The 26,866-nt window shown below is 29.8% G+C and overlaps 1 protein-coding gene across 2 annotated transcripts in view; it reads left to right on the top strand.

Annotated features, from left to right (window-relative positions):
• LOC129983845 (protein outspread-like) overlaps positions 1–15,460 on the top strand; it is a 168,115-nt gene extending 152,655 nt beyond the window's left edge. The window contains exons 16-22 of one of the 2 annotated variants that reach the window (XM_056093504.1): positions 746–823; positions 1,537–1,662; positions 4,191–4,338; positions 7,992–8,112; positions 9,994–10,126; positions 12,901–13,014; positions 15,342–15,460. In XM_056093504.1, the coding sequence (XP_055949479.1) occupies positions 746–823; positions 1,537–1,662; positions 4,191–4,338; positions 7,992–8,112; positions 9,994–10,126; positions 12,901–12,957 (663 nt within the window). In that variant the 3' untranslated portion in view covers positions 12,958–13,014; positions 15,342–15,460. The remainder of the gene's footprint in view (positions 1–745; positions 824–1,536; positions 1,663–4,190; positions 4,339–7,991; positions 8,113–9,993; positions 10,127–12,900; positions 13,015–15,341) is intronic. The other variant, XM_056093505.1, reaches the window with a different exon arrangement.
• Positions 15,461–26,866: the final 11,406 nt, after the last annotated feature.

Genomic DNA, 26,866 nt, shown 5'->3' with positions numbered 1-26,866 from the left:
AAAAATATACTATATATAATTTTACTTACGAATAAATTATAGCTGAAATTCCTCTAATTAATCTTCTTATTAGAATAATACATCTATCTTTCTATTAGTTCCATCTCTATATTCAGAATTCTAATATAGTCATAGGAAAAGAACAAAACCAAACGATTCTTAAAGAAACGTTAAAGTAATTATTACAAATGCTGCCAAATATAAAAATACTATAATTAAAATAAATATCTAAATTCTTTTGCATGTGATACACTACAGATCTGCGGAATTTTTTTAATTTTCTTTTTTAATAGACGCACTATAATAAAAAAATTATATACATTTGCTACAGAATAAAATGTATATAAATGCAAATATAAATTTATATAAATGCAATATATACAAATCATGTTAATTTATTTTAATTTGAGAAATAAGAATGCTTACTTTTCAATATAATTAAATGACTTATTTTGATGTTTATGAATTCTCGGTGAATAACTCTAATCAAGAGTGTGTATATTATTTTTTGAAATGATTCCAAAAGCTACTTCCATATCTTTTCCAATAAAAAAAATTCTATATACATTCGTACCTTAAAAATATAATATAAAGTTTTATTTTTCTCTATTTATCCTAAATATTAAAAAAATAACCTGTAATTATTTTTAATCAATCTGCAAATTTTAAAATCAATTCCTTTTAATGATTTTCTTCAAAGCAAAAAGATATTCTCAAAAGCAAGCGTTTTTTAAATTTTTTTCAGAACAAAGTACACGAACAAGAAATGCTACAAAAGGAAAACGAATTAGAATCCACCACAGTACAATTGCAGCGCTTAAAAGTAAGGATTTGGATTTAATTTTATCGTCTTTAATTTCTTGAAAAAAATAATACATAATAAATTTATTTACATTATTTCGATCAAAATTTATTACTAAAAAATGTAAAGGAGCGTTTCTGTAAATAAACGTGTTCTTTTTATATTTCGCAGTAGATGTAATTGCAAACGATTTCACAATGGCAAAATGAGTCATTTTATTTTTAAAAAATTCTGTCATAAAATTTAAACATTTTGATTCTTTTAATCATAGATTTTAAACTATAAATTTAAAGGACTGAAAGTTAATATCAAAGAATTATTATCAAGTCTTTGTAATAAAGTCTTTATGAAAGCCAAAAACATGTAATTTTTATGAAATATATTTGATATTATCGACGTTGTGAAATATAGATTTTGGAAATTTTCGATTTGAATCATTTTTAATGTGCTTAAGAAAATCTTTGAATATATTTTCTTGTGAATAAAGAATTGAAAGAAGTAAAGAGCATAATTGATAAACCTTGCATGATCATGCATGAGAAACTTTAGCCTGCATAAAGGAGAATGCTTAAAAATTTTTGCATTGTTTACGTGGCATGAATTAATTTAAATATTTTTTACAAATGGTATTTCTAAAATATTTTGTCTATTATGTTATGTGTTGTTTCTAATTAAATATTTCCTAACGTTTTAGTAATTGCCCTCAAAAAAAATTTTTTTTTTGTTTATTTCAGAACGAATACGAGGAACAAATACAAACTCTCAAAGACTTGTATGAACAAAAATTGCATTTCGAAACTGATCAAGTTAACGAAGACAGCATCAGGGAAGCGTACAAAGTAGAAATAGAAGATCTTAAGGTAAGTATTCAATTTCTTTTTACTTGCTATACAAAGAGAAAATATAATAATCGTCAAAATATTCCACCAATTCTATCTTTACGTTTAACATCTCCATGGCCGCTATTCGAAAAAGCACATTTTTGAAATTATATCTATTTGTTCTTTTGTCTGTGAACACAATGACACAAAAACACATTGAGCTGCAAGGAGGAAATTTGGTATGAAGTCATAATATCAAATTTATAAATTTCTAACAAATTTTGGCAAAATCCATTCAAAGGAAGCCTGTCTGCACGTGTACACATGAACACAATAACTCAAAAATGCAAAGTCTTAGATAAATGAAATTTAATATAAAATTTTAGCATTACAATATTGTCATGAAGATTTAAAGAACTACGCCGTTAATTTAAACAAATAATTAGATTTATTAGAACGAAGCAACCCACATCAGAAAGAGACTGAGAACTTACCCGTCACTGATGGGACTCAGCTTTTATACACATATAGAATCCTCGAGAACAATCCAATTTGAATATTTAAGAAAGATCTAGAACCTTCCGGATCTTAGATAAACAATAGATACCACTTTAAAGAAAAGAATTACAATCTTTGGATAAAACATCGTGGCTAGGATTCGCACCATGGACCAACCAATCAGAAATGAGATGTTCTGCCGATTGAACCACGGCGATTGCTGGCAATTCTGATTTCTGAGGCAATATAAATGTGTAAAGAATTTTAGATCAAGTATGTTTGTTTGGTAACCATCTGTTTATCTGTATATTAATGTATATGTGAACGCTCTTGCTTAAAAATGCAACTACTTTGATCTATGGAATTTAGTATGTTATTTTATGAATAAGACCAAATTTTAAATATGAGAATTTGAGGTATTAATAATTATGCTATGGGTTCTTTAAATTTCGAACGCATAAGAATTTTTCTATTACCAAGGACATACACATGAATATATATAGATGCATATTCAATTTGATGATGGATTTAGTTCAAACTTTAATATATGTCTACAATTTTGGTTATAAAAATAATATCAAAATTTCATCTTTTTATGTCATTGTGTTTTTGAATGATTGTGTCCATGTGAATACGAACGAAACAGATAAACTGACTGCCATTTGAAGAATTTCGCCGAAAACTGATTAGAGATGTGCCAATTTGTATGCAAAGATCTCTTGATATTTTTTTTATTTCTATCTCGAGTTTTTGTGTTACAGTATTTGTCGCATTTTGTTCACAAACAGTCATAATTCCGAAATTGTAATTTTCTGGACTGATAAAGGTCTAAAAGCTGAAAATTTATTGAAATTTCAAGATAGATTTTTTTATGATTACAATATAGTAGACTTTCATTACAATATAGTAGTCTGGTTTCTCTTTTCGACCGGTGTTCTCAGAAGGGCGTATAGGGGAAAACAAATCATAACACGCAGGTTCCAATGATATTGGGGTAGGAGTGTTATTAATATTTTAAATAATATTTATTATACATAGTATAATTTGGTGCACTTGATAATATTTCATGTAATAAGCAGAATTTTTGCTATTGGAAATTTGTTTTTTAATTGAACTAATTTAAATTTGTTCATTTAAAAAATTGGGCATTTCTCTAGCTGGATATTTCCCGGATTATAAAGTGTATTTCTTCGTTGAAGTGAAGATTAGTGTGCCCCCGAGTTTGTCGCCAATATGGCAACCCAATGGAACGCTCTTCTAGCAACCCTAATGATGTTCTAGCAACCCTAATGATGTTTTGTTTACTACTTTTTTCAATGGTTGAGTTGTACATAAACTACAACTATTTTATGAAAAATGTTAAATTAAAAATAATAAAAAAATATCGATTAAAGATTTTAATTTTGTTCTTTATTATAATTAAAAGTTTTTTTACAACTAATAAAACACTGCAATTTTATTTTTAATGTGAATACGAACAGAAAATATTTATTCTTTTGCATTTTTTAACTGTCAGTATGCGCTTTAAAAAATCGTCTGAATTAGTAACCGTATCTGTTCCGCAGCAGAATTTGTTTACTTTGTCCGCCATCTTTATTGGCGACTTGGTATCCTTGGCGCAGCAAGTTGCACAATAAAATTCATTTTTTCATTTTCATCATTTTTACCGTATTTCTTATGCAAAAATTAAAACTACGAGAGTGGTCTCCCCAAAACCTTCTCGCATATGTTCTAATAAACTTGTAATATTAGAGACCCTTACATGGCATTGGCGTGCAGTAGTTACAAAATATTAACTTTTAGTAACAGACATTTTCTAAAAATGTGTAATTTTAACCCAGAGAGATAAAAAAATGTAAAGATTCATCAAAACTTTGAGTTCGTACTCTTTGACGATTACTATACTTTCTCTATACTACATATACGAGGAAATAAAAAAAAAGAAAAACAGAGAACAGAGAAAATAAAGTTGTGGTAACATATCTGTAAAATCTGATTTGAATTATAATATTTCATGCTTGAATTTTACCATGGCTGATATTTATTAATTCATGTTGCAACTTACACAGGAAATGTTCAAGAAAGGACTCGTAGCCATTGAAAATTCTCACTATCGGATAACAAGCGAAATGGAGAAGAAACACAAAGACGAATTATCTATGCTCCAAGCGGAGAAAGAAAAGGCCTTGGAACTGGAAGCTCAGGCAACAATAACTGGTAAATATCCTCGCTTATTTGCTATATTTTATTCCATTAAAACTTAACAGGCGAGAAATGAATTCTAATCCGCCTACTTTTCTTACTTCTCTTCCGAGATTTTTTTACCTCTCCTATCTGCTTCTTTTATTTTTCATTCTTACTCTAGGGTTAAAGGCGGGTTTATCGTTTTTTCATTCTTTGTTTTTTTTAACAAGCGGTAAGTGGTCTCACAGAAACTTTCTCGCATATTCTATTACCACTTTCCCCTCGGGTAGAATTGTGGACAAATGTCTAACGTGACATTATCGAACAGTAGATGCGAAATATAGATCTATGGCGGGAATCTGATGTTTTTACTGATTCTAGCATGTGATCTTTGGTAATTATTTGGCGATTTATCCCTGGCATGCAGTTAATAATATACAAAAATATATTTATATTTTAGACGTGTTTTTGCAACCAGATGAACTTACAATTTGGTACAGAATTGTAATAGTAACCGCAAAATAACTTACAAGATTGTATATATTTTCAAGTTATTGCATTTCAGAGTTACCGCATATACATGCTTGTGAAATTACAAAACAACAACCCCGGCCAATCCCTTTACAGATTTGTTTCCAAATTGGATTAGTATCTATAGTTTATATGTTAACAGTGTATAGAAAATTTCATCCATGTAGCTCTCTTCTTTTTACAGTTATCCTTTTTAAAACACCGAACATAGAACTACTGAATTTAAGGTGGAAAGGATGAAATTAAACTAAATACACAATAAAAAAATGAAAAGGACAATTTATTAATTTTTTCGGCAGCATTACGTAGAGCTGAGAGCAGATGGATTCAGTTGAAGTCACTGTGTCAGTCGGATGAGAAAAAATAAAAGGCTAGGCGGACTCAAACGAAGCCACTGTGCCTCAAAAGATTAGTGTTTACTTATATTCTTATATCCGGACAGATGTACTTCTTTTGATTGGATTTCGCCCAAAATTTGGGAGAAATCTACACATTTGGCTTTTAGATCATATTTTGAATTTCATCTATCTAGCTCACAGCGTTTTTGAGTTATCGTGCTAACAGACAGACAGACAGGTGTAATGCCAAAACTGTGTTTCCCAAACTGGGGAAGGTCCGGAATGCGGACATACATCAAAATCTCGAGTTCGAATTTTTAGACGATGACAATTCGTTCTATACATTTCGTATACAAGAGATTATTTTTAAAAAAGCATTAGTCGAAACCTGGAAGTGACGTTAACAGTTTTCGTCCACAAGTCATTTACGAACATTCGAAAATTACAAAATAAATAAGAAAATGCTTTGAATGCTTTAAATAATGATAGAAATTAAAAAAATAAAAATGCAGTTATTTATGTATTAAAAAGTTAAAAATAATATTCATTAAAAATCTGTATGTCAAAAAATTTAATAAAATGTAAAACGCTGATAGAAATGTTCTAAGTAAATTAGAATTGTAATTTATATCACATCATTCTTTCAGTTTCTACTATGGCTTAGTTTCCTTATTGTATTGATTGTATCTCTCATGTTTTTTCAATTTTATTTTGACTTCTGACAGTTGTGATAAAATGATTTTCTACTTTTTGAACATTGATAGAATATTTTTTTTTTAATGTTTACTATTTTTCTTATTTTTTTTAAATTTTTGCTATGATTTTTAATTATATTTCGTAAATTAGTATTATTATTATTATTATGGGTTATTATAATCAAGTTTTTTTTTATTCTGTGCCAAATGGCATTTCTTAAACATATTAAGTTTTAATTAAAATCAATCGATTAATTGAGAATAATCCTCCCAAATTTGAAGTAAAAATCAAAACGCGTGCAAAGAATTTCCAATTTTTTAATGAAATTATGAGGGACAAAATGACTTGTATAATTTCCACAAGCCCTGCAAAGTCTGAAAAAGAAAACGTGCTGGTAATTTTGTTCCCCCAATTTTAATATTGCTTCACTCCAAACCCATTTGAAGCCTCTGTTTAGGCTTATTTGCAACTCAAGTTATCTTAGTATGACGAAAGTGAAAATTCAGTCCAGACTAGAGTTTTGTAAGAGCTTTACTACGGGACAGATACTCTTTTACTAAGTAGAATACTGGCCATCGCTTTGTAGGAGGATTTCGTTTTTTGTTTAGTAGAGTTAGTTCTGTCCCGTGGTCCTAATCTAAAATAAGGGATTTTCTCATTCGTCAACCAAAGGTGACTGGCGCTGAAAATGAGCCTAAATAGCCTCGATCCTTTGTTTATGATGTTTTTAAGTCATTCGCTAAATTTTACTGTTAATTGTTTGGAATAAGTTCTCTTATTTTAAAATAGTTTATAGCTGTTGCTAAAAATGAGCTTTAGAGTCCTAAATGTATTTATTTATAAACCAACAGGAGTGATCTTTCCAAAACTCTGACGCATATTCTCTAATAAAAGTACTATACCTCTTTAACACGCATTAAATTGTGAACCTTGGAAAAGGCCATGTGGATGCCACACGAGTGCTCAAATTTTAATTTTTAAAAATCCGCATATGAGAGTTTTGTGCTTTATCGTATAATAAAAAAACCCGGTACTTGTGTATTCACTATATGTTATTGACGATCAATAATTACGATATATCTATCTTTGGCATGAATCTAGCATTTTTATTAAATCTAGCTTACGATCAATGGCGATTGATCGTTTTCTTAGGTTAATATACAATACTAGAAGATCAAATATGCATTTTGGTTGCCTTATTTCGGACCTCTAAAAAACAAAATTTGACATAAAACTACAATTGTAGCGCACGATCACATATCAAATTTCATTACTTAAATTGTTGCTTCTTTGAATTGCCGCGTCTACATAAATGCAAAAGTACAGACTGACAGGCAGTCAACTTCTTGATGGATTTGGCTCCAAATCGGATACAGATCCTTAGTTTAGATGCTTAATCTGTGTACCAAGTTTGATCTGTCTAGCTCTTTATGTTTTCTAATTGTTGTGTTCCCTTGTTTTCGGGCAGCCGAAAAGACAGACTCCTTCTGAATGGATTTCGTTCAAAATTTGACAGAAATCTACGAATAGAGTGTTAAATCTACATCCCCCTCCCAAATTTCATTCTTCTAGCGCAGAGCATTTTTGATTTATCGGGTAGATAGACAGACGAATGAATAGACATACAAACATTATTCCAAGATTGTATTCTTCGGATTTAGAGAGATCTGAAACTCGGAGATAAGATAAAGTCTTGAGTTCGAATTTTTTGGTGATTACAATACTTTCTTTTTATATACTTCCAACATTTTCTTTTTAAAAAAAAAAGTGCTCCAACCTCGAAAACTATTGCAGAAGATTTTTATTCCAATATCTTCAACATTTATGCGCAAATATGAAAAAAATGTACTTTTGGGTGGAATATTTCCATAAAATGGCTTAATAACTATTTTAATTGAATATCTTTTTTTACTATCATTAATCAATGCTTTTTATTTGTTTGTTTATTTGTTTTATAAATTTGAGGTTGCGGTAGTAATTACCTGATAGAAATAGCATAGTAAAGCTTTTTGTGCCATCCCGGAACTTCATTCTGGTATCTCGAGAGGGATATGTTTGCGGAACTCTGATCTAAAGTAAAAAGATTTAACTTTAAATTCATTTAAAAATTCTCTCTTGCAGCTTTGGAAGCCATCAAAAGGTCACATGAACAGCAGCTGAAAGAAGAAACTGAGCAAATGCGAGAGGAGTTGTTGAAAAAACTTCAACATGGTGATCACGAATCATTCTACTGCAAATACAGGTAATTAATATCTTTTGAGTATTCTTTATTTTTAAGTTTAAGTAATTACCTGCGTTGTTTGTTACCGAATATGTTTTAGATAGCACTTAAGAACTAAAAATGTGATTAATATGCAAATATTTCACTCTGAATAAAAATAATTGTTAAATCATTGTATCTTGAAATTTATGTAAGGCTGATTGTAATAGATTCAATTCAAATATATCGGTAATTATTTTCGGGTAAAAAAAATACAGACTTTTTATCTCTTTCTTTAAATGAGTGCTTTCATGCTATAGTCTATCATATAAGTCAAAAGTATATCCCTACAATTTTATAATCATTTCAATTGTTCTAATGTCCGAAAGAGTATCGAAATGTTTCAAGACTAATTGTACTGCTTGCCACGAGATAGCATTAGCAAACCGTCCACACAGTCTTGGGGATCACTGATTCTCAACAGTCAGTCTGCCAGTAGGGGTCGTTTAATGTGCACTAGTAGCTGTACAATTCGTGCTTTAGTGACTATATGCATTTATACTTTCTGTATATCAATATGAACGACAAGCGAATGAGAATTTGTGTGAAACCTAACAAATTTGTCTCAATTTAATTTAGTTATATTTGCCCCTATTTTGAAGCTACACCAGAGCTATCTTAGGGTGTACGCTATAATTTTGAATCAAGATCAGATCAAGTGAATGCCACCCAAACCATCACCCTTTCTCCAAAAGTTCGCGCCATAATAAATGGAGGACATTTGGCCTCGACACATTCAATGTATAATTGAGTTGTTTACACGGTATGATATCTCAACGTTGGTGGTATTTTAAATCCTGTTATATCGTAGTCAATTATTAAGGAAGGATTCTATAAATCGTTCTTTATTTAAGAAACCTAAAATAATATTTCATACATTCATTTTGGTTATTTACATTTAAGAAGTTCTAGACACGCCATTTTTCCACTTAACTCAACCACCTTTTTCATCGTTGTCATGGCAATCTACTGCTATCATTCACGCCGGCTCCTTATGTCAATTGTCCACTCTGCTGTATTCCTTGTCCTTCATCCAATTCTTACTCAGGTGATGGAAGAAAGTCCGTTTATCTACTCAACTATCGTGACACGTGACAACGACTGTTCTTTGTGTGAATCGGGTTTTTAGTATGGAACATTCATCTCCGAAATTGAAGCTACAAAGCCTCCGATGTGCAACTTGCTGCATAGGTGGTTACATATGATGCAGTAACTTTACAGTAATATTACCATGAATTGCGCAAAGTGCTTTGAATAACATATGCACTTATTACTAGAAGACGGCGAGAAATTCAATATGAATCGGAGATGGTATTTGACCCGTTTCAAGAAGGAGTTTTGCAAAGCTCATTCAAGAGATATCTGGCAAGAACGTTGTATTGTAGCACAAAGAAACTACTTGGAATGTGACAGTGCATTCCTGTTGATCAATAAAGTAATTTCTTGGCTACAGAACTTGTCTCGAAACTCTGGTATCCTCTCGCCTTATGGCTTATTATTATTCCAGTAAAATTTATAAGCACATGTGCTTATTTCTATTTTCATAAACACGCAAGCATAATTTTTTCTTAAATATGAAATTTGGTTTTCAACTTAATTGTGTGTTGTACGATGACGTGAAATGAGGATTGCATATGATATGAAGTGGCTAATGTTTCTTTAATGAACTACATATATTCAATTTACTTCATATGTTAGAAAAATAAAAACAAGATATTGCAATATACGATTTTTAATACCATAATGCAGTTTAATGTCAAATATAGAAAACTTTAATTAATATCCTTGTAAAATGTTGTTGTTAATGAAAAAATATTGAATAAGATGTGTTTTTCAATTTTTGTTTCTTTCTTTTCCTCTCAGGAATGATCTGGAAAATTTAAAAGCTGAAATTCTGGAAATCACAGAAAAGTATTCGGCAAAATGCCTCGAAAACATATCGCTGGAAGAGAAAGTAAACTCATTGAGGCACCAACTAGAAGAAGCACATAATGAGGTAAAGTTTAATTTTAACCACTCTTTGACATAGTCTCCCAAAGAGTTTAGAATGTTTTAAAGATCGACTGGAAGTGTATAAAATATCATAGAACAAATGCAAAAACCCCATGGAACTCCACATATAAAATAATCATGAAATAATTTACATCTTATAACTTATAATTGAATACATATATAAATAAATCTTATTTTTGTATATATATAAATAATTTAATTACTTCGTGTACCTCGGGAATGGATCTAACGATTTGAATCAAATTTTATATTTAGATAAGCTTTTGCTTTTTAAGTTTATCTATGTAGGTGCCTCTCCTGAAAAACCGCGATTTTACACACACACACACACACACACACACACACACACAGACACACATGAAAAAACATTTTTTTAACTAACTATTAGAGCATATCTGCTCTCATGGTGACACAGTATCATACAGCGCCATCTTGTTGCAAAATGGTAAAAATGAGTGTAAGCTCAAAAATATAAGTAATGATAATTGTAAAAGGAATACTGTAATATAACTATACTATTATACTGTATATAACTATACTAAATATAATACTGTAACTGGATTGTTTCGAATAACTAAGTGTATTCATGATTTTTTTTTGTATTTAAATAACCAATTCATATGTAGGTGAAATTGAAAAATATTCATATTAATCAGTATGTGATTCGTATCTAAATATTTTCTCAAAAAAAAAAAAAAAAAAAAAAAAAAAAAAAAACACGATTTTACAAAAAAAAAAAAAAAAAAAAAAAAAACACGATTTTACAAAAAAAAAAAAAAAAAAAAACACGATTTTACAAAAAAAAAAAAAAAAAAAAAAAAATGCTGAGTGAAGCTCGGTTTTTCAGATATTTATACACTTATCCGCATACAGAATAAGGAAATATTTGAAAATATATGATACATGAAAGACATAACAGATTTTAATTAACGAAATTCTCTAAAATTTAAGAAATACAGAAGAAATATAGTATAAACACAGCATATAAGTATTTTAGACAGTGAAAACAAAATTGAACGATAGATGAATTGATTGAAAATTGTTTGAATATATATAAATATATCAGCAAAAATAAATATTTAAAATGTAAAAAAATGGCAAAAAAGGACAGTCATGTATAAAAATATTGATTACATTACATATAGAACATATGTTGTATATAAGGTGCCCACTCTATAATTTTATAATTGTGGTCCAATAGTTAAATTTTTATTCTACAGATAGAGATATGCGTATATATAAAATGTTTAAACGAAGTAAAAAATTTTATGTTGTCCGAGTCTGTAAACATATTTCTAAAAAAATATGATATCAAATTTTTATACAGTATTCTGGTCCTATTAGTCATATTTAGTAAAATATTTTCGACATAATGATCATTCAAACAATACATGAACAAATTTCACTCTTTTACGATTAAAACTGATCAAGTTATGAAGCTTCTAATATCACTATTTTAGACTCTTACGATAATTTTCCCTAAGATCCCTCAGTCAATGCACAGCACGCGCTCGAGATTACCATCAGAGGTTTCATCTTAAAATGTAAACATATTTATTTAATGATAGTTTGATGTTATAATTTTTTCCCACTATTTTCATAATTAAAAAATGTTTTTAATTATAATAACTATCAGTTAAAAAAGACAAAATAACATGTTAAATTATTAATGCGCTTGAGAATTGTTGTTGTTGTTGTTGTTGCTGCTAATCTCCATAGCCTGACTTAGTCAGATGAAATCCAAAAATCCGTTAACAAGAAGAAAGACAAAAACGAGGAAGGGAGAAGAAAAAAATTTCTCCCCAAAGAAGTCCTAAACAGTCTAGAATATGTTCAACAGAAGCCTGATCTTGGCAGCATTTCGGGCAAAGAGGGTAATATTTTTCATTCTGAGAAAAGAAAAGACATTTAAGGTGGCCACTGGTAAGGCGCGACAGGCAAGTGTTGGTTTTTCTATCACAAGGAAGAATTAAGGACTGCCCCGGCTTATTGGCTCTATACGAATCATGAGTAGGGGGAACCATCCAATTCTTCTTGTGAATTTCGCCTGAGAGAACAGTTCTAAGCATGTGAGCTCAGCAGAAGATGAAGTCGCTAGGCTGCTTCCTTTCTTTGCAAGCCTGTCTGCTATTTCGTTACTAAGTAGATCCACGTGAGATGGGATCCACTGGAAATGAGTATCATATTGGAGTGAAATCAGCTTCAACTTCTGAAGAATAGACAAACTTGCTTTATCTCCAACATAGGTCCAGTTGTTAAGGTGTTCCATTGAGCTGCGGCTATCAGTAAGAATCTAAATGTTCTTATAATTATTTTCATGTAAAATGGTCTTAAGTCCCTCCTCGATTGCTAGAAGTTCGCTTCTAAAAACGGAATAGAAGTCTGGATTTCGTTGGCATAGAGAAAAACTAGACTGAGGAGTTACAAATAATAATGCTTTTTAATTATAATAACTATCAAGTAAAAAAGACAAAATAACACGTTAAATGATAATGTACTTGTGAATGAATGCAATAATTAAATATATATAACATTTTATTTGACCATAAATGGGAACATGCATTTAAACAAATAATTTTTAACAAATAATTTTTTTTAAATGTATATAATTACTTCCTTTAAAGGATACGGGATTAAAAATAATTTTATAAATATGACGCTGTCATTTTCATCTTAAACATCATCTATTAATTTGTTGATTTATCTTAGAAATTGTTGTATATGGAGTTTTATAATTACCTTTTGTTTTATTTTCAGCTTTGCAGCCTTTTAACCAAGAATAAGGAGATAGATGCTGATTTATCAAATATCTAGTACCTTTATAGTCTATATTCAGAGCTTTGTAAAGAAACACGTGTTTAAAATGTACAGGTAAAGTATAGATTTCTATTTGATATCCAACTTTAAAATTAATGATACATATTTTAATTTAAATGCCAAAAGGCGTGTATAATAAATAAATAAAAATCTATTATGTAATCCTCATTGGCGTAACGAAGGTAATAGGTATCCGGAACATAATATAATTTTTCATTCCTTCATGAAATTTCATTTCATTTAAAAAATAACATTAGCGCATTAATATTTTGTTCCGATAGCTCTCCATATGACTGGCCCTGGAGCTTCAATACTCCTTGCCCCCTCCCTGGTCTCTACACCACTAATAATCGTTTAATATTAAAATAATTTTGATAAGATTTCAGAAAATTTGATTCGGTTTCTCATCAAGCAAATGCTGCCAAAATCATACCAACATCCAAATACACGCAAAAAAATCTGCCGTATTGAATAGATATAAAAACAGTCAAAAACGCCTTTTAGGGTTGCTATAAAAGTTTTCAAAATCGCCACATTTGGCGAAAAGATATTCAATTTTGCTTACCGCATCTTATTCTTAAGTCGAGCTTTAATTTTACATGATGGGCAATTTTTTTAGATTTTTTTTTTTTTATTATTATTGGCATAAGAGCCATGGTTTTGACTATACTGCGCCAAATTTCTTTTAGAAATTGAAAATGATTTTTTTAAAAATTGGTGGTCTAGTATATACTTTATTTTATTTATAGTCTCTAAAAAGTACAATCATTGCAAGAATTCTAGGGAATGCTTATGAAATATAAGGAAAATAAAATGTATGAAAACATATCATTTAGACATTTGATTATAAAATTAAAGATTTCATAGATAATAGCAATACATATAATCTGAGAAACAACTTAATATGAGACATATAATAACCGGTCCCAAATATGGATTAAAGAACTGCTTGAAATGATGCTCGTGATATTTTAGAATTTTATATGGAATATCTCACTCGAACATTCTTACCTCATACATTTACTTATTGTACATTTACTTTTAAAATTACATCAATATTCATTAAAAATGACAAGATATAATTTAATATTTCAATTAATCGTTTTAAACATATTTTTTAACCCTTTCTAGGGCCGTGGAAAGTATGCTTCCCACCAAATTTATCAATCTTTGTATGAAATTAGGTTGGCATAAGTTCTGACAAATTTTTTTAGAAAGACAGAAGCTTAGATGCTTCAGTTCTTTATCTCAGACAAAATGATGTGTCTTGATTTGTTACTTAATTATTAATTAACCAAATTAATTAATTAAACTAAATTTATCTAATAAGCTAAATGAATCCCTTTTCTTATTCTAATTTCAAGGTTAAAAATATTTTAACATAATATGACTAGAAAAAAATGGCCCTTTAAAGGGTTAACTAATGCTTAAATACTGTTTAACTTCCTGATTTTTACCTTAATTTAGCCCATGTTCACTTTATTTATTACTTACTTATTTCCTGATCACATTCCCCCTTTTTATTTTAACTATTTCTAACAAGGGCTTAACAATATTGCCGACTCCGTTATTCACGAATCAGGAACGAAGGGATAAAAATACTTATTACTTACACATACCTTTCAAAGATACCTAGATTCTCAAGCCTACATCGACATGTGAATCCCATAGCGAAATAACTGAAGAGAAAAATGTCTCTTTTGCTCTTGCATCGCGATGTAGACTGATTCATCTCTTATCGCTTTTCCTTTGAACATAATATGACTCTCGTCATGAAATAAATCGAAATTAAAATTTCAAAAGTTTCTTCCTTTCGACCCCACATCCGCAAAATTATGTTTATAATTATTATTGTGAACTAATGAAATGTCATTACAGTAAAAAGTAAATTCTGAAGAGAAAGCGACTGGGCTTGTATGTGTAGAATTTATATATATGCTTGGTATTGTAATAAATATATAAATTAGTCCGGCATTTCTAATAAACAGAGCACATTTAAGTTTATTTTCAGATATTAAATTGTAGATATTTTAAATCAAATTATCAAAGGTTTTTCTAATTCGATCTTTATTTATTTCCCTCTTTAATTGAATGCAGTTATGCCATGTACATCAAACACGCTGGAAGTGCCTTAATTTATTTTAATCAAAATAAATTGAGGAAGTTATTTTAGTCAAAATAAATTAAGGCACTCTAAGCGTATGTGATGTACATGACATAACTGCATTCAATTAAAGGTATTAGTACATTATTTACGAATACTATTGTAAGTGAAATCGGACGAGTCCGCTTTTATCTGTTTATATATCAGTTACTTTTTGTTTTTGTATTGAAAAAATCCTGTTTGCTCTTGTGTTTACATACATATCTTTCTCTTGCAGGACATATGTTTCTCTCCCTACTTATGCAGCAGCTTTATCATTCATTCATATTGTGACTCTGCATTCAATGTACAAAATGCATGTTTTGTATTGACAAATAAAATTTATTTCTTTGTTTATCTGTTTGTTTGCAATTATCTTTATTAAAATTAGTTACTGCAATTTGGAACCAACAACCACAATGCGTATTTTGAAATATTACTGTTAATGCAAGGTTCACAGAAAAATATCTAATGTTAAATTTGTACAAATAGTCACTATACGAGTGGTATTATTGTATTGTACGTGATTGAATTTAATTCAATTCTTAATAGAAAATGATTTGACAAACAGTTTGCAATAACAAAAATAAAATCTGTGCAAAATCATGTGTTTATAGTTAATTTTTAATTTTATAATTACAGTTTATAAAAATACTAGAAGTACCCACCAGCGTTTCCCGTGGCATAACGCCCAAGAGAAAAAATTAACTTTAAACTTAAGTCTACCTCCACCCGATATGACATGGGCATGTCACGCAACATCAAACAAATATAAAAATATATTTAGAAATAATCAAAAATAACTACAAAATCATTTTTATTTTGCACACATTCAGAAATATTAGTTAAGCTTTGATATACAGTCATTTGGCGTCTTGCGAGGTGGGCAATTTTTCGGTGGCGCTATTGCCGCAATTCGCGCCACGTTCTGCCATGTCGCTAAAATTTGGAAATAAATTATTATTTTTTTTGGGGGGGGGCGAAATTGACTGTATATCAAAACTGTTCCAAATATTTTTACTGTTAAAAAAGTAAAAATATGATATGTTCATAGACAAAACAATACACTAAAAATATACAATAGAAAAGCGATTTTGATTATACAAATAACTCATTGTACCCATTGTTCCACACTTGTTTATCAAGTCTGTATAATTTGATATGAAAATAAAATTCAGCGTGCTTCGTAATATTTCTTTGCAAACGATATTGGCTGTTTTTCCTCCTGGTGCTAAGGCAAAAAGATTTTGTTTGAGTGCAACTCTAGAAAGTGCCACATAAAGTTGTCCATGAGTAAAACCTTCGCTTAAGTCAATTCCAGCAGTGTAAAACGTTTGTCCTTGAAATAATTAAAATCGCAATTGGTACGACCGGAGTTTAACCCCCTGCTTTGCACAATTTTCAAAAATCGCCAACTCGCCGACAACGGTCTTGCGCCGTGTTTTACGAAATGTTCAAAAGCGAGGGAGCAATGTCCAATCATAGCGCATAATAAAGGCGAGAGATAATAAGTTTGCCAGTCTGGAGGTTTCCAGCTTTGGCGCGTTATCGTAATTTGGCGAATAAGGGGTTAAACTCCGGTTCCGGTTCAATTTTAAAACTCCTTTTTTTATATATGATTTCAATATAATAAAACGTTCCCCAATAAATGCCCAACAAAACGGTACAAATATCTCCAATATAAGTTAATTTTATGGGGCATAATGAGCTTTGAATACCAGCTTAAAATCAGGCGTAAACAAAGAAATGTATCGCATATTCATACCACAGCTCTTGATATTTGCGCATGCGCAATTTGATGTTTTCGTACATGCGCGGATAAGTGTATTACGCATGCACAAATCGTAATACGAAAATAATTAAAATCGTAATTATATAACTCCTTTTTTAATTTTGATATGACTTCAATGTATTAAAAGATTCCCCAATAAATGCCCTACAAAATCCCATTTTAACCTAAACCTATTTTTATTGCGAGTTCGCAAATTGTGCAGACTAAGTCTATGGCAAAGGGTACCGACGTGCTCTGATTGGTTTAAGCCTTGGCATATTTTTGGCAATGTTTTGCCAAAAAGATGCCATGCCGAAATATATTTTCATAAAAATAAATAAAATATGTGAATTTATCCCCTCTCTATTTTTTACGGTTTACATGTAATATTAATCTGGAACACATATACAGCAGAAAAAATCAAATCTTGAAACCTAAATTCAGGAAATATAAAAATTACAATTTATTAAAAATATTTTTTGTGTGTGTTTCTTCTTAGTTTTATTTTGATATAACTAAAAAAATTAGCTTACGAAATCACATATTCCATTAAAGCTTACATATTTATACGTTTTGGGCATTCAGTAATCATCTCCCCATATGTAGTCGATGGGAAAATAACAAACGTTCAGCAACAAGTTTCAATGACTTCATAAATTATCTAATAAAGGCACGAAAATCATAGAAAAATAAAAATTATTTAATTGCTGCATCATATGTTGAGTTATTACTTTCATATAGTTTTTGTACTTCTTTGCATAAACAACATTAGTTACTCGTATTACTAGTATTATTAGTACTTTTTATTATTATTATTTATTAATAATAATTTGTATTAGTAGTAATATTTAGAGAAAACAATTATATTAATAAAAATTAGATCGTGTTGATATTCACTCGTATCTTCCATAAAACTAATGAAAGGTACAAGGTTTGAGCCAAATAAGCGAAAACTACATTATTATGAGTGCAAAACATTGCCAAAAAGATGCCAAGGCTTAAATCAATCAGAGCACGTCGGTATCCTTTGTCATAGACTTAGTCTGTACAATTTGCGAACTCGCATTTTTATTTAAACAAAACTCTATTTTATCTATGCTATGTATAGATAAAATAGAATTTCTCTATCACAAATATCTAGTTAACTTGTGAGAAATTATTTTTGTCATTGTTTTTCTAAATTAATTTAAGTCATTAACCAGTTTCAATCAGTTTGAAACAATCACGTGACTATAAGATTAGCATGCGCCGTTTTTTTTTTTTTTTTTTTTTTGTCTCAAAATAGGTTAAGTTGCAAAACTTTTTCTCAGGGCCAGAATATATATATATATATATATATATATATATATATATATATATATATATATATATATATATATATATATATATATATATATATATATATATATACACTAGCAGACCCGGCCACTCGTTGCTGTGGCTAAGGTTTTTGTTATATTACATAGTAGTAAACTAATCAAGGGAAACGGTAGGAGAACACCAGTCATGGGGACCACCATGCTTTTTTACACAGATGCCATTTGTAAAAAAAAACATGGGGACCTCCATGATTGATTTTCTACTACCGTTGATATTGAGCAAAAATCAATACAAAAAAAAATTAAATTTCTTTATTTTTTGTTTTCAAGTTTGTAACAAATGAGTACATTACAAAGTTGTTAGTAAAAAACACGTAACACTTAAACTTATAAATGAGGTAGGTAGGGCAGATAGTTTTAAATCTTTTATTAATGTTTATTAATAAAAGATTTAAAACTATTTTAATGTTTATTAATTTGAATTATAAATACTTTTAATTCCAATTTAATTTAGCACTAATCGGTGCACAATATTTTTGGTTAACCAGTCTTTAGCTAACTCAAATAGATTTGACGGTTTTCCTACACGTGAACATGCAACATATAGTTGCCCATGAAAAAAACATGGATTTTCCAAATCTAAACCACAAATGGACATTGTTTGGCCTTGAGACTTATTTATAGACATGGCAAAAGCTAAGCGAATTGGAAACTGTAACCTTTTGAAGGGTATCGTAGATTCTGATGGTATCATCGGAACACGTGGCAACAGGACCACTTCTCCTTTAAACTTTCCAGTTAAAATAGTAGCTTCGAGTATATTTCCGGTGATCTTTTTGATGACTAAACGCGTACCGTTGCATAATCGAGATGGATTCAAATTACGGAAGGAGAATAATAGGTGAACGAATCTTTAATCGAAGGTTATGTGGTTAATTTCGTCAACATCAACATTTTTGGCTGCCAAAATAGCCCGATAACTGAGCGAGTTATGATTCAAGTAATTACTCTGTATATCCGGAAAAATACTCTGAATCAATTCATTTTTCCCTCAAGAACAGTGCAGAAATTGTCTGGCAGTTTAATGCATTGCGTATTTGGTTGCAGTTCTATTTTACCGTTCCCAATATCTAGTAATTGTTCAGAAAATATTTGTGCTGATGGATCATTTTGCAACTGTACGCGCATGTTTATGGCCAATCGAAGCGTTTCAACACTTCGCCATAAGAATGATTGTTTTAAACATGCATTTTAATTAAAGATTGTTGAGCAATGAAGCACTAATAATTAAAAAGCAAGAAGAATTCCACTGTATTACATTTACTATAATATGAATTCAATTTATACTTCTCTAAATAACACGTGGTCGGCTATGCTAATACCAAAAATTGAAAAAGTAAGAACAATTGAATTTCATTGTATTGCGTTTGCTACGAAATAAATTTAACTTATACTTTAGCCTTAGCAACACGTGGTGGTTATGCCATTAAATTGCAGCTTATGTGAAACGTTGGTACTTTTAACACAGCGCCATCTGTTTGAATACTTACTCAATCCAGTCAACAGATACCGCCATCTGTTAGAATCGCTTGGAGCTAACAGATAATTGTGACTGTCAAATAATGAACAAATAATTTGTCTTCTTAAAACCTTCCTTCTTAGTATAAACCCTTTATGATGTATAATAAATCCTCTAACTTCAGTGATACCGATTCTGGCTTCCTCAGCTTAAAGGAAAGATTTAAAAAAAAAGTTCTATATTCCACACATGAAGTTGCCACGAGATTTATTCCGTCATTGATACATTTGTCTGTTGCAATAATTCAGAATTCATTTACAAAATGAAATCAGTTTCAGAAACATTTATTAAATAATGATAAGCATTGTAGCTGAATTGAATGATAGCTGACATAACTTGATACGTACATGCAGTTTATTAGTAAAGAAATGAAAAACTGAAACGATTATTGTAACCATTTTTTATTATCATATCTTCAATAATTTATATAAAAAAGATTAAATTTCATTTAGCATACAAATGAGTTAATATTTTTTTATTATCCGATTAGAGGAACTCATTATTGGCTCGTTCACTTACCTTTTTTACGATATGCTTAACAAAAGAAATAAAATCATTTAATTGAAAATTCAATGAAGGTAACAAATGTTATTGCCGTACAACATTTTTCTTAGTAAACAGTCAAATAAAGAATCGGAATTCATTCAAAACGAAAAGTAATAATTATCCGTGTGCACCTCCAAGTATTTTCCCAAACTTCTTTATAATTAAAAAAAAGCAGAATTTTAGTATGTTATATTAATCAGTGATCCGTTAAAACGTTTGTAATTAATCATTTTCAAATAAAATATCTTATTTCTGAGAATTGCCACCGTGCACAGTAATACAAAATTGAAACATAAGATCGTGATATTTAATCCGTTGCAACGTATCAAATTTATTGTATGCATTAAAAAATAATTGTGGAAAATGATATCTTATTCCTGAGAAACGTTTTCGGATAGGATCATAAATAATTCGAACATTCTGATTCGAAACGTAACGCAAATGCGTGAGTTTTTCTACGCCAGTTGGGGTAACGCTATGCAGATTAGAAATTTTTAATTTCCTTTATTCTGTTTTATTTTAATTCAAAAGTACTTAAGAATGAATCTGAAAGATCGATTCATTAACAATGTTTAATTTTAAATGCATCAAACATTAAAAAAATAAATAGAATCGTTTTAAATAATCAGCCGAAAAATCTTAAGCCTAGCCTCATGACTGTTGGAAAAAAAAAAACTGAAGCGGTACTCATTTGGCGGTGGGGAAAATGAAACAATTTTTTTGGCAGGAAAGTTATTTTTTAATTAATAATTAAAATTCTAATTAAAAATTCAAAAAAAGGGCTATCCTATCTTTTAAGTTAGATCAAACTACACACGGTGTGCAAATTTGATTAAAATCGGTTAAGTAGTTTAGGAGTCCATCGCGGACAAACAACGTGACACGTAATTTATATATATATATATATATATATATATATATATATATATATATATATATATATATATATATATATATATATATATATATATATATATATTCCTTATTTTATATACTTACTAGCAGACCCGGCCACTCGTTGCTGTGGCTAAGATTTTTGTTATATTACATAGTAGTAAACTATTCAAGGGAAACGGTAGGAGAACACCAGTCATGGGGACCACCATGCTTTTTTACACAGATGCCATTTGTAAAAAAACATGGGGACCTCCATGATTGATTTTCTACTACCGTTGATATTGAGCAAAAATCCATACAAAAAAGAAAAAAAATTAAATTTTTATATTTTTGGTATTCAAGTTTGTAACAAATGAGTACATTACAAAGTTGTTAGAAAAAAATACGTAACACTTAAACTTATAAATGAGGTAGGCAGGGCAGATAGTTTTAAATCTTTGACAATAATGTTTATTATTTTGAATTATAAATACTTTTAATTTCAATTTAATTTAGCACTAATCGGTGCACAATATTTTTGGTTAACCTATCTTTAGCTAACACAAATAGATTTGACGGTTTTCCTACACGTGAACATGCAACATATAGTTGCCCATGAGAAAAACATGGATTTTCCAAATCTAAACCACAAATGGACATTGTTTGGCCTTGAGACTTATTTATAGACATGGCAAAAGCTAAACGAAGTGGAAACTGTAATCTTTTGAAGGGTATCGTAGATTCTGATGGTATCATCGGAATACGTGGCAACATGACCACTTCTCATTTAAACTTTCCAGTTAAAATGGTAGCTTCAAGTATATTTCCGGTGATCTTTTTGATGACCAAACGCGTACCGTTGCATAATCGAGGTGGATTCAAATTACGCAGGAGAATAATAGGTGAACCAATCTTTAATCGAAGGTTATGTGGTGGCATTCCAGGTATATCTAGTGAATTTAGAAATTCAATTGGAAAATTTACACTATCATTTTTATCAACAACAGTATCGATTGATTTAAAAGACATCAGATCGCCTGGCAACAACTGTTGTATTTGGAAGTTAATTTCGTCAACATCAACATTTTTGGCTGCCAAAATAGCCCGATCACTGAGCCAGTTATGATTCAAGTAATTACTCTGTATATCCGGAAAAATACTCTGAATCAATTCATTTTTTCCCTGAAGAACAGTGCAGAAATTGTCTGGCAGTTTAATGCATTGCGTATTTGGTTGCAGTTCTATTTTACCGTTCTCAATATCTAGTAATTTTTCAGAAAATATTTGTGCTGATGGATCATTTTGCAATTGAACGCGCATGTTTATGGCCAATCGAAGCGTTTCAACACTTCGCCATAAGAATGATTGTTTTAAACATGCATTTTAATTAAAGATTGTTGAGCAATGAAGCACTAATAATTAAAAAGCAAGAAGAATTCCACTGTATTACTTTTACTATAATATGAATTCAATTTATACTTCTCTAAATAACACGTGGTCAGCTATGCTAATACCAAAAATTGAAAAAGTAAGAACAATTGAATTTCATTGTATTGCATTTACTACGAAATAAATGTAACTTATACTTTAGCCTCAGCAACACGTGGTGGTTATGCCATTAAATTGTAGCTTATGTGAAACGTTGGTACTTTTAACACAGCGCCATCTGTTAGAATACTTACTCAATCTAGTCAACAGATACCGCCATCTGTTAGAATCGCTTGGAGCTAACAGATAATTGTGACTGTCAAATAATCAACAAATAATTTGTTCCTTCTTAATACCTTCCTTCTTAGTATAAACCCTTTATGATGTATAATAAATCCTCTAACTTCAGTGATACAGATTCTGGCTTCCTTAGCTTAAAGAAAAGATTTAAAAAAAAAAAATTCTATATTCCACACATGAATTTGCCATGAGATTTATTCCGTTATTGATACATTTGTCTGTTGCAATAATTCTAAATTCATTTACAAAATGAAATCAGTTTCAGAAACATTTATTAAATAATGATAAGCATTGTAGCTGAAGTGAATGACAGTTGAGTTGATGATAGCTGACATAACTTGATACATACATGCAGTTTATTAGTAAAGAAATGAAAAACTGAAACGATTATTGTAACCATTCTTTATTATCATATCTTCAAAATTTATATAAAAAAAGATTAAATTTCATTTAGCATACAAATGAGTTAATATTTTTTTATTATCCGATTAGAGGAACTCATTATTGGCTCGTTCACTTACCTTTTTTACGATATCCTTAACGAAAGAAATAAAATCATTTAATTGAAAATTCAATGAAGGTAACAAATGTTATTGCCGTACAACATTTTTCTTAGTAAACAGTCAGATAAAGAATCGGAATTCATTCAAAACGAAAAATAATAATTATCCGTGTGCACCTCCAAGTATTTTCCCAAACTTCTTTATAATTAAAAAAAAGCAGAATTTTAGTATGTTATATTAATCAGTGATCCGTTAAAACGTTTGTAATTAATCATTTTCAAATAAAATATCTTATTTCTGAGAATTGCCACCGTGCACAGTAATACAAAATTCAAACATAAGATCGTGATACTTAATCCGTTGCAACGTATCAAATTTATTGTACGCTTTAAAAAATAATTGTGGAAAATGATATCTTATTCCTGAGAAACGTTTTCGGATAGGATCATAAATAATTCGAACATTCGGATTCGAAACGTAACGCAAATGCATGAGTTTTTCTACGCCAGTTGGAGTAACGCTATGCAGATTAGAAATTTTTAATTTCCTTTATTCTGTTTTATTTTAATTCAAAAGTACTTAAGAATGAATCTGAAAGATCGATTAATTAACAATGTTTAATTTTAAATGCATCAAACATTAAGAAAATAAATAGAATCGTTTCAAATAATCAGCCGAAAAATCTTAAGCCTAGCCTCATGACTGTTGGGAAAAAAATTGAAGCCGTATTCATTTGGCGGTGGAGAAAATGAAAGATTTTTTTGGCGGGAAAGTAAGTTTTTAATTAATAATTAAAATTCAAATTAAAAATTCAAAAAAGGGCTATCCTATCTTTTAAGTTAGATCAAACTGCATACGGTGTGCAAATTTGATTAAAATCGGTTAAGTAGTTTAGGAGTCCATCGCGGACAAACAACGTGACACGTAATTTATATATATTAATATATATATATTCATTATATATGTATATATTTCGTTTATTTATATATATAAGCTGTGTCTAAAATCATGGGACAAACTTTGAGGGATGATAGAGCTCACTATAACAAACAATTATTGTATAGGAATATATGACCGGAAGTGACGCGTTGAGGCACAAACACACACACAAAAAAAATATGAAAAGAAAAACATTGTTTATTTACAACGTTGTCGCTAAATGATTTTTTTACAACAATTTTTACAAAAAATGCTCAATACTGCGGCCACGGACTGTAATGCAAGCTTAGTAGCCTCGGTGGAGTGATTGGTGAACAGATTCCCATAGCTCGGGTATTTCACGTACGCACAGGATAGTTGAGCAACGAGTTCATCAATGGAGTCAACTGAAGTCTCGTAAATTAAGGCTTTCAAATGCCCCCATAGGAAAATAAATTTGGCGAACAGGCTGGCCCAAAAAGCCCAATCCAGCGCACCCCAAAAGTAACATCCAGCAATTTCAAGCAACTGTTTTAACATTTTCTGTACGGAATCACTGGTTAAGTTTACTGCTAATGAACATTTTATGATTCCGTTAATGTGTTATTTTTTTTTCTGTTTGTGCCTCAACGCGTCACTCCCAGTCATATATTCCTGTACAATAATTGTTTGTTATAATGAGTTCTACCACCCTTCAAAGTTGTCCCATGATTTTAGACTCACCCTGTATATATATATATATTACACACACACACACCTTTCGATACCTTCTTAGGGCACTTCCTGAAACTCATGTCCTTTATTGGACAAAAGAATCGGGTACATGGCGGACAAACAAGCCAAATTGTGACATTTTGTTGGCGATAAGTCGCCAAACGTGACAATCTTCTTTATCATTTCTAATAGCCTAAGAATGAAAAATTGATGCCTAAAAAGCGATAAATCGCCAATTTTCTGCCCATACATTTTGAGGCTTTAAAAGCCTCACAACAAAACATCATCATGTTCTCACATGATAATAATATAAATAAATTCAGTCTAATATTTTTAAATCGCATGCCATATTTTATATACTATTTTGTTTCACATATAAGATTAATTTTCTATATCTATAATATGCCAAATGTTTTAGCCTTTTTTAGAAACATATTTCAGAATCCAAAAAGCAGAATTCTTTTTTATATCAATTATTTTCTACTTGTTATTTTTTTATTTACAATTCACTTAAATAAATATTATAATAAATATTTATATTAAATTCATTCCAACTGTCCTATATATTTCTTCACTACTGTAAGTTCTTGTATTAAATTGACTAAAATGATGCAGGATGATTTATATATAATTTCCTGATTAGAAAAGTTTATTACACAAAATCTATTATATTTTGATATATATTTTACTAAATAGTAAATATCATAATCAAACTTATATTAAGACCAATTACCTTAACAAATTTCAATATATATACCAACTAGCCGCCTTTGGCGACCAGCCGGTTCGCCAATCTTAATGTTCGTTAAAATTTTAATAATTAAATATTTTATGCAATTCCTACTTTAATAGCTTCTTCATCAAAATATTTTAAAACTTCAAATTTTGATAGTCATATAATTCTCTAATAATATTATAAACGCCTTCAGTCATAACGTAATATGTATCTCTCTAATTTTCTGTTAGTTCCCGTAGAATTTATACTATAAATTAAAGTGGAAAGGATTAATCTGCAATTAATATAATAATATTTTTTGCTGAAACAAAGTATTTTTTTGTAATATGATTACTGAAAACAATTATTGAGCGTTTAAACTTTATGGGCACTAAAGAATATCTTTCCTAATTTATGAAATATCTCAAGAATTTGTAAACAAAATATTCTCAGATTCATTATGACCAGAATGATTAATTAATAATGTTTAATTTTAAATGCATCAAACACTAAGAAAATAAAACGAATCGTTTAAAATAATCGGTTGAAAACAGGTTAAAAAAAAACTAAAAAAACGATGTACTTAAAACTATAAACGTATACAAAAAATATATAACTAACATAAATACAATTTAATTACAAAAGCATGCAACTAACCTAAAAATAATTTAAATCATCCGTTGATAATGGTTGTCATGTCAACAATCAGAACACAATGCGCATGCTTGAATTTTCAACTCCAGTTACGGTAACGCAAATGCATGAGTTTTTCTACGCCAGTTGGGTTAACGCTATGCAGATTAGACATTTTTAATTTCCTTTATTCTGTTTTATTTTAATTCAAAAGTACTTAAGAATGAATCTGAAAGATCGATTAATTAACAATGTTTAATTTTAAATGCATCAAACATTAAGAAAATAAATAGAATCGTTTCAAGTAATCAGCCGAAAAATCTTAAGCCTAGCCTCATGACTGTTGGGGAAAAGAAACTGAAGCCATACTCATTTGGCGGTTTTGATTTCCCTCCAAAGATTTTTTTGGCGGGAAAGTTAGTTTTTAATAAATAATTAAAATTCTAATTAAAAATTAAAAA

The sequence above is a fragment of the Argiope bruennichi genome, chromosome 9, assembly GCF_947563725.1.
Source record: "Argiope bruennichi chromosome 9, qqArgBrue1.1, whole genome shotgun sequence".
Taxonomy (NCBI): domain Eukaryota; kingdom Metazoa; phylum Arthropoda; class Arachnida; order Araneae; family Araneidae; genus Argiope; species Argiope bruennichi.
Note: the sequence above shows the minus strand (reverse complement) of the source record. Positions and strands in the feature narration are given on the sequence as shown.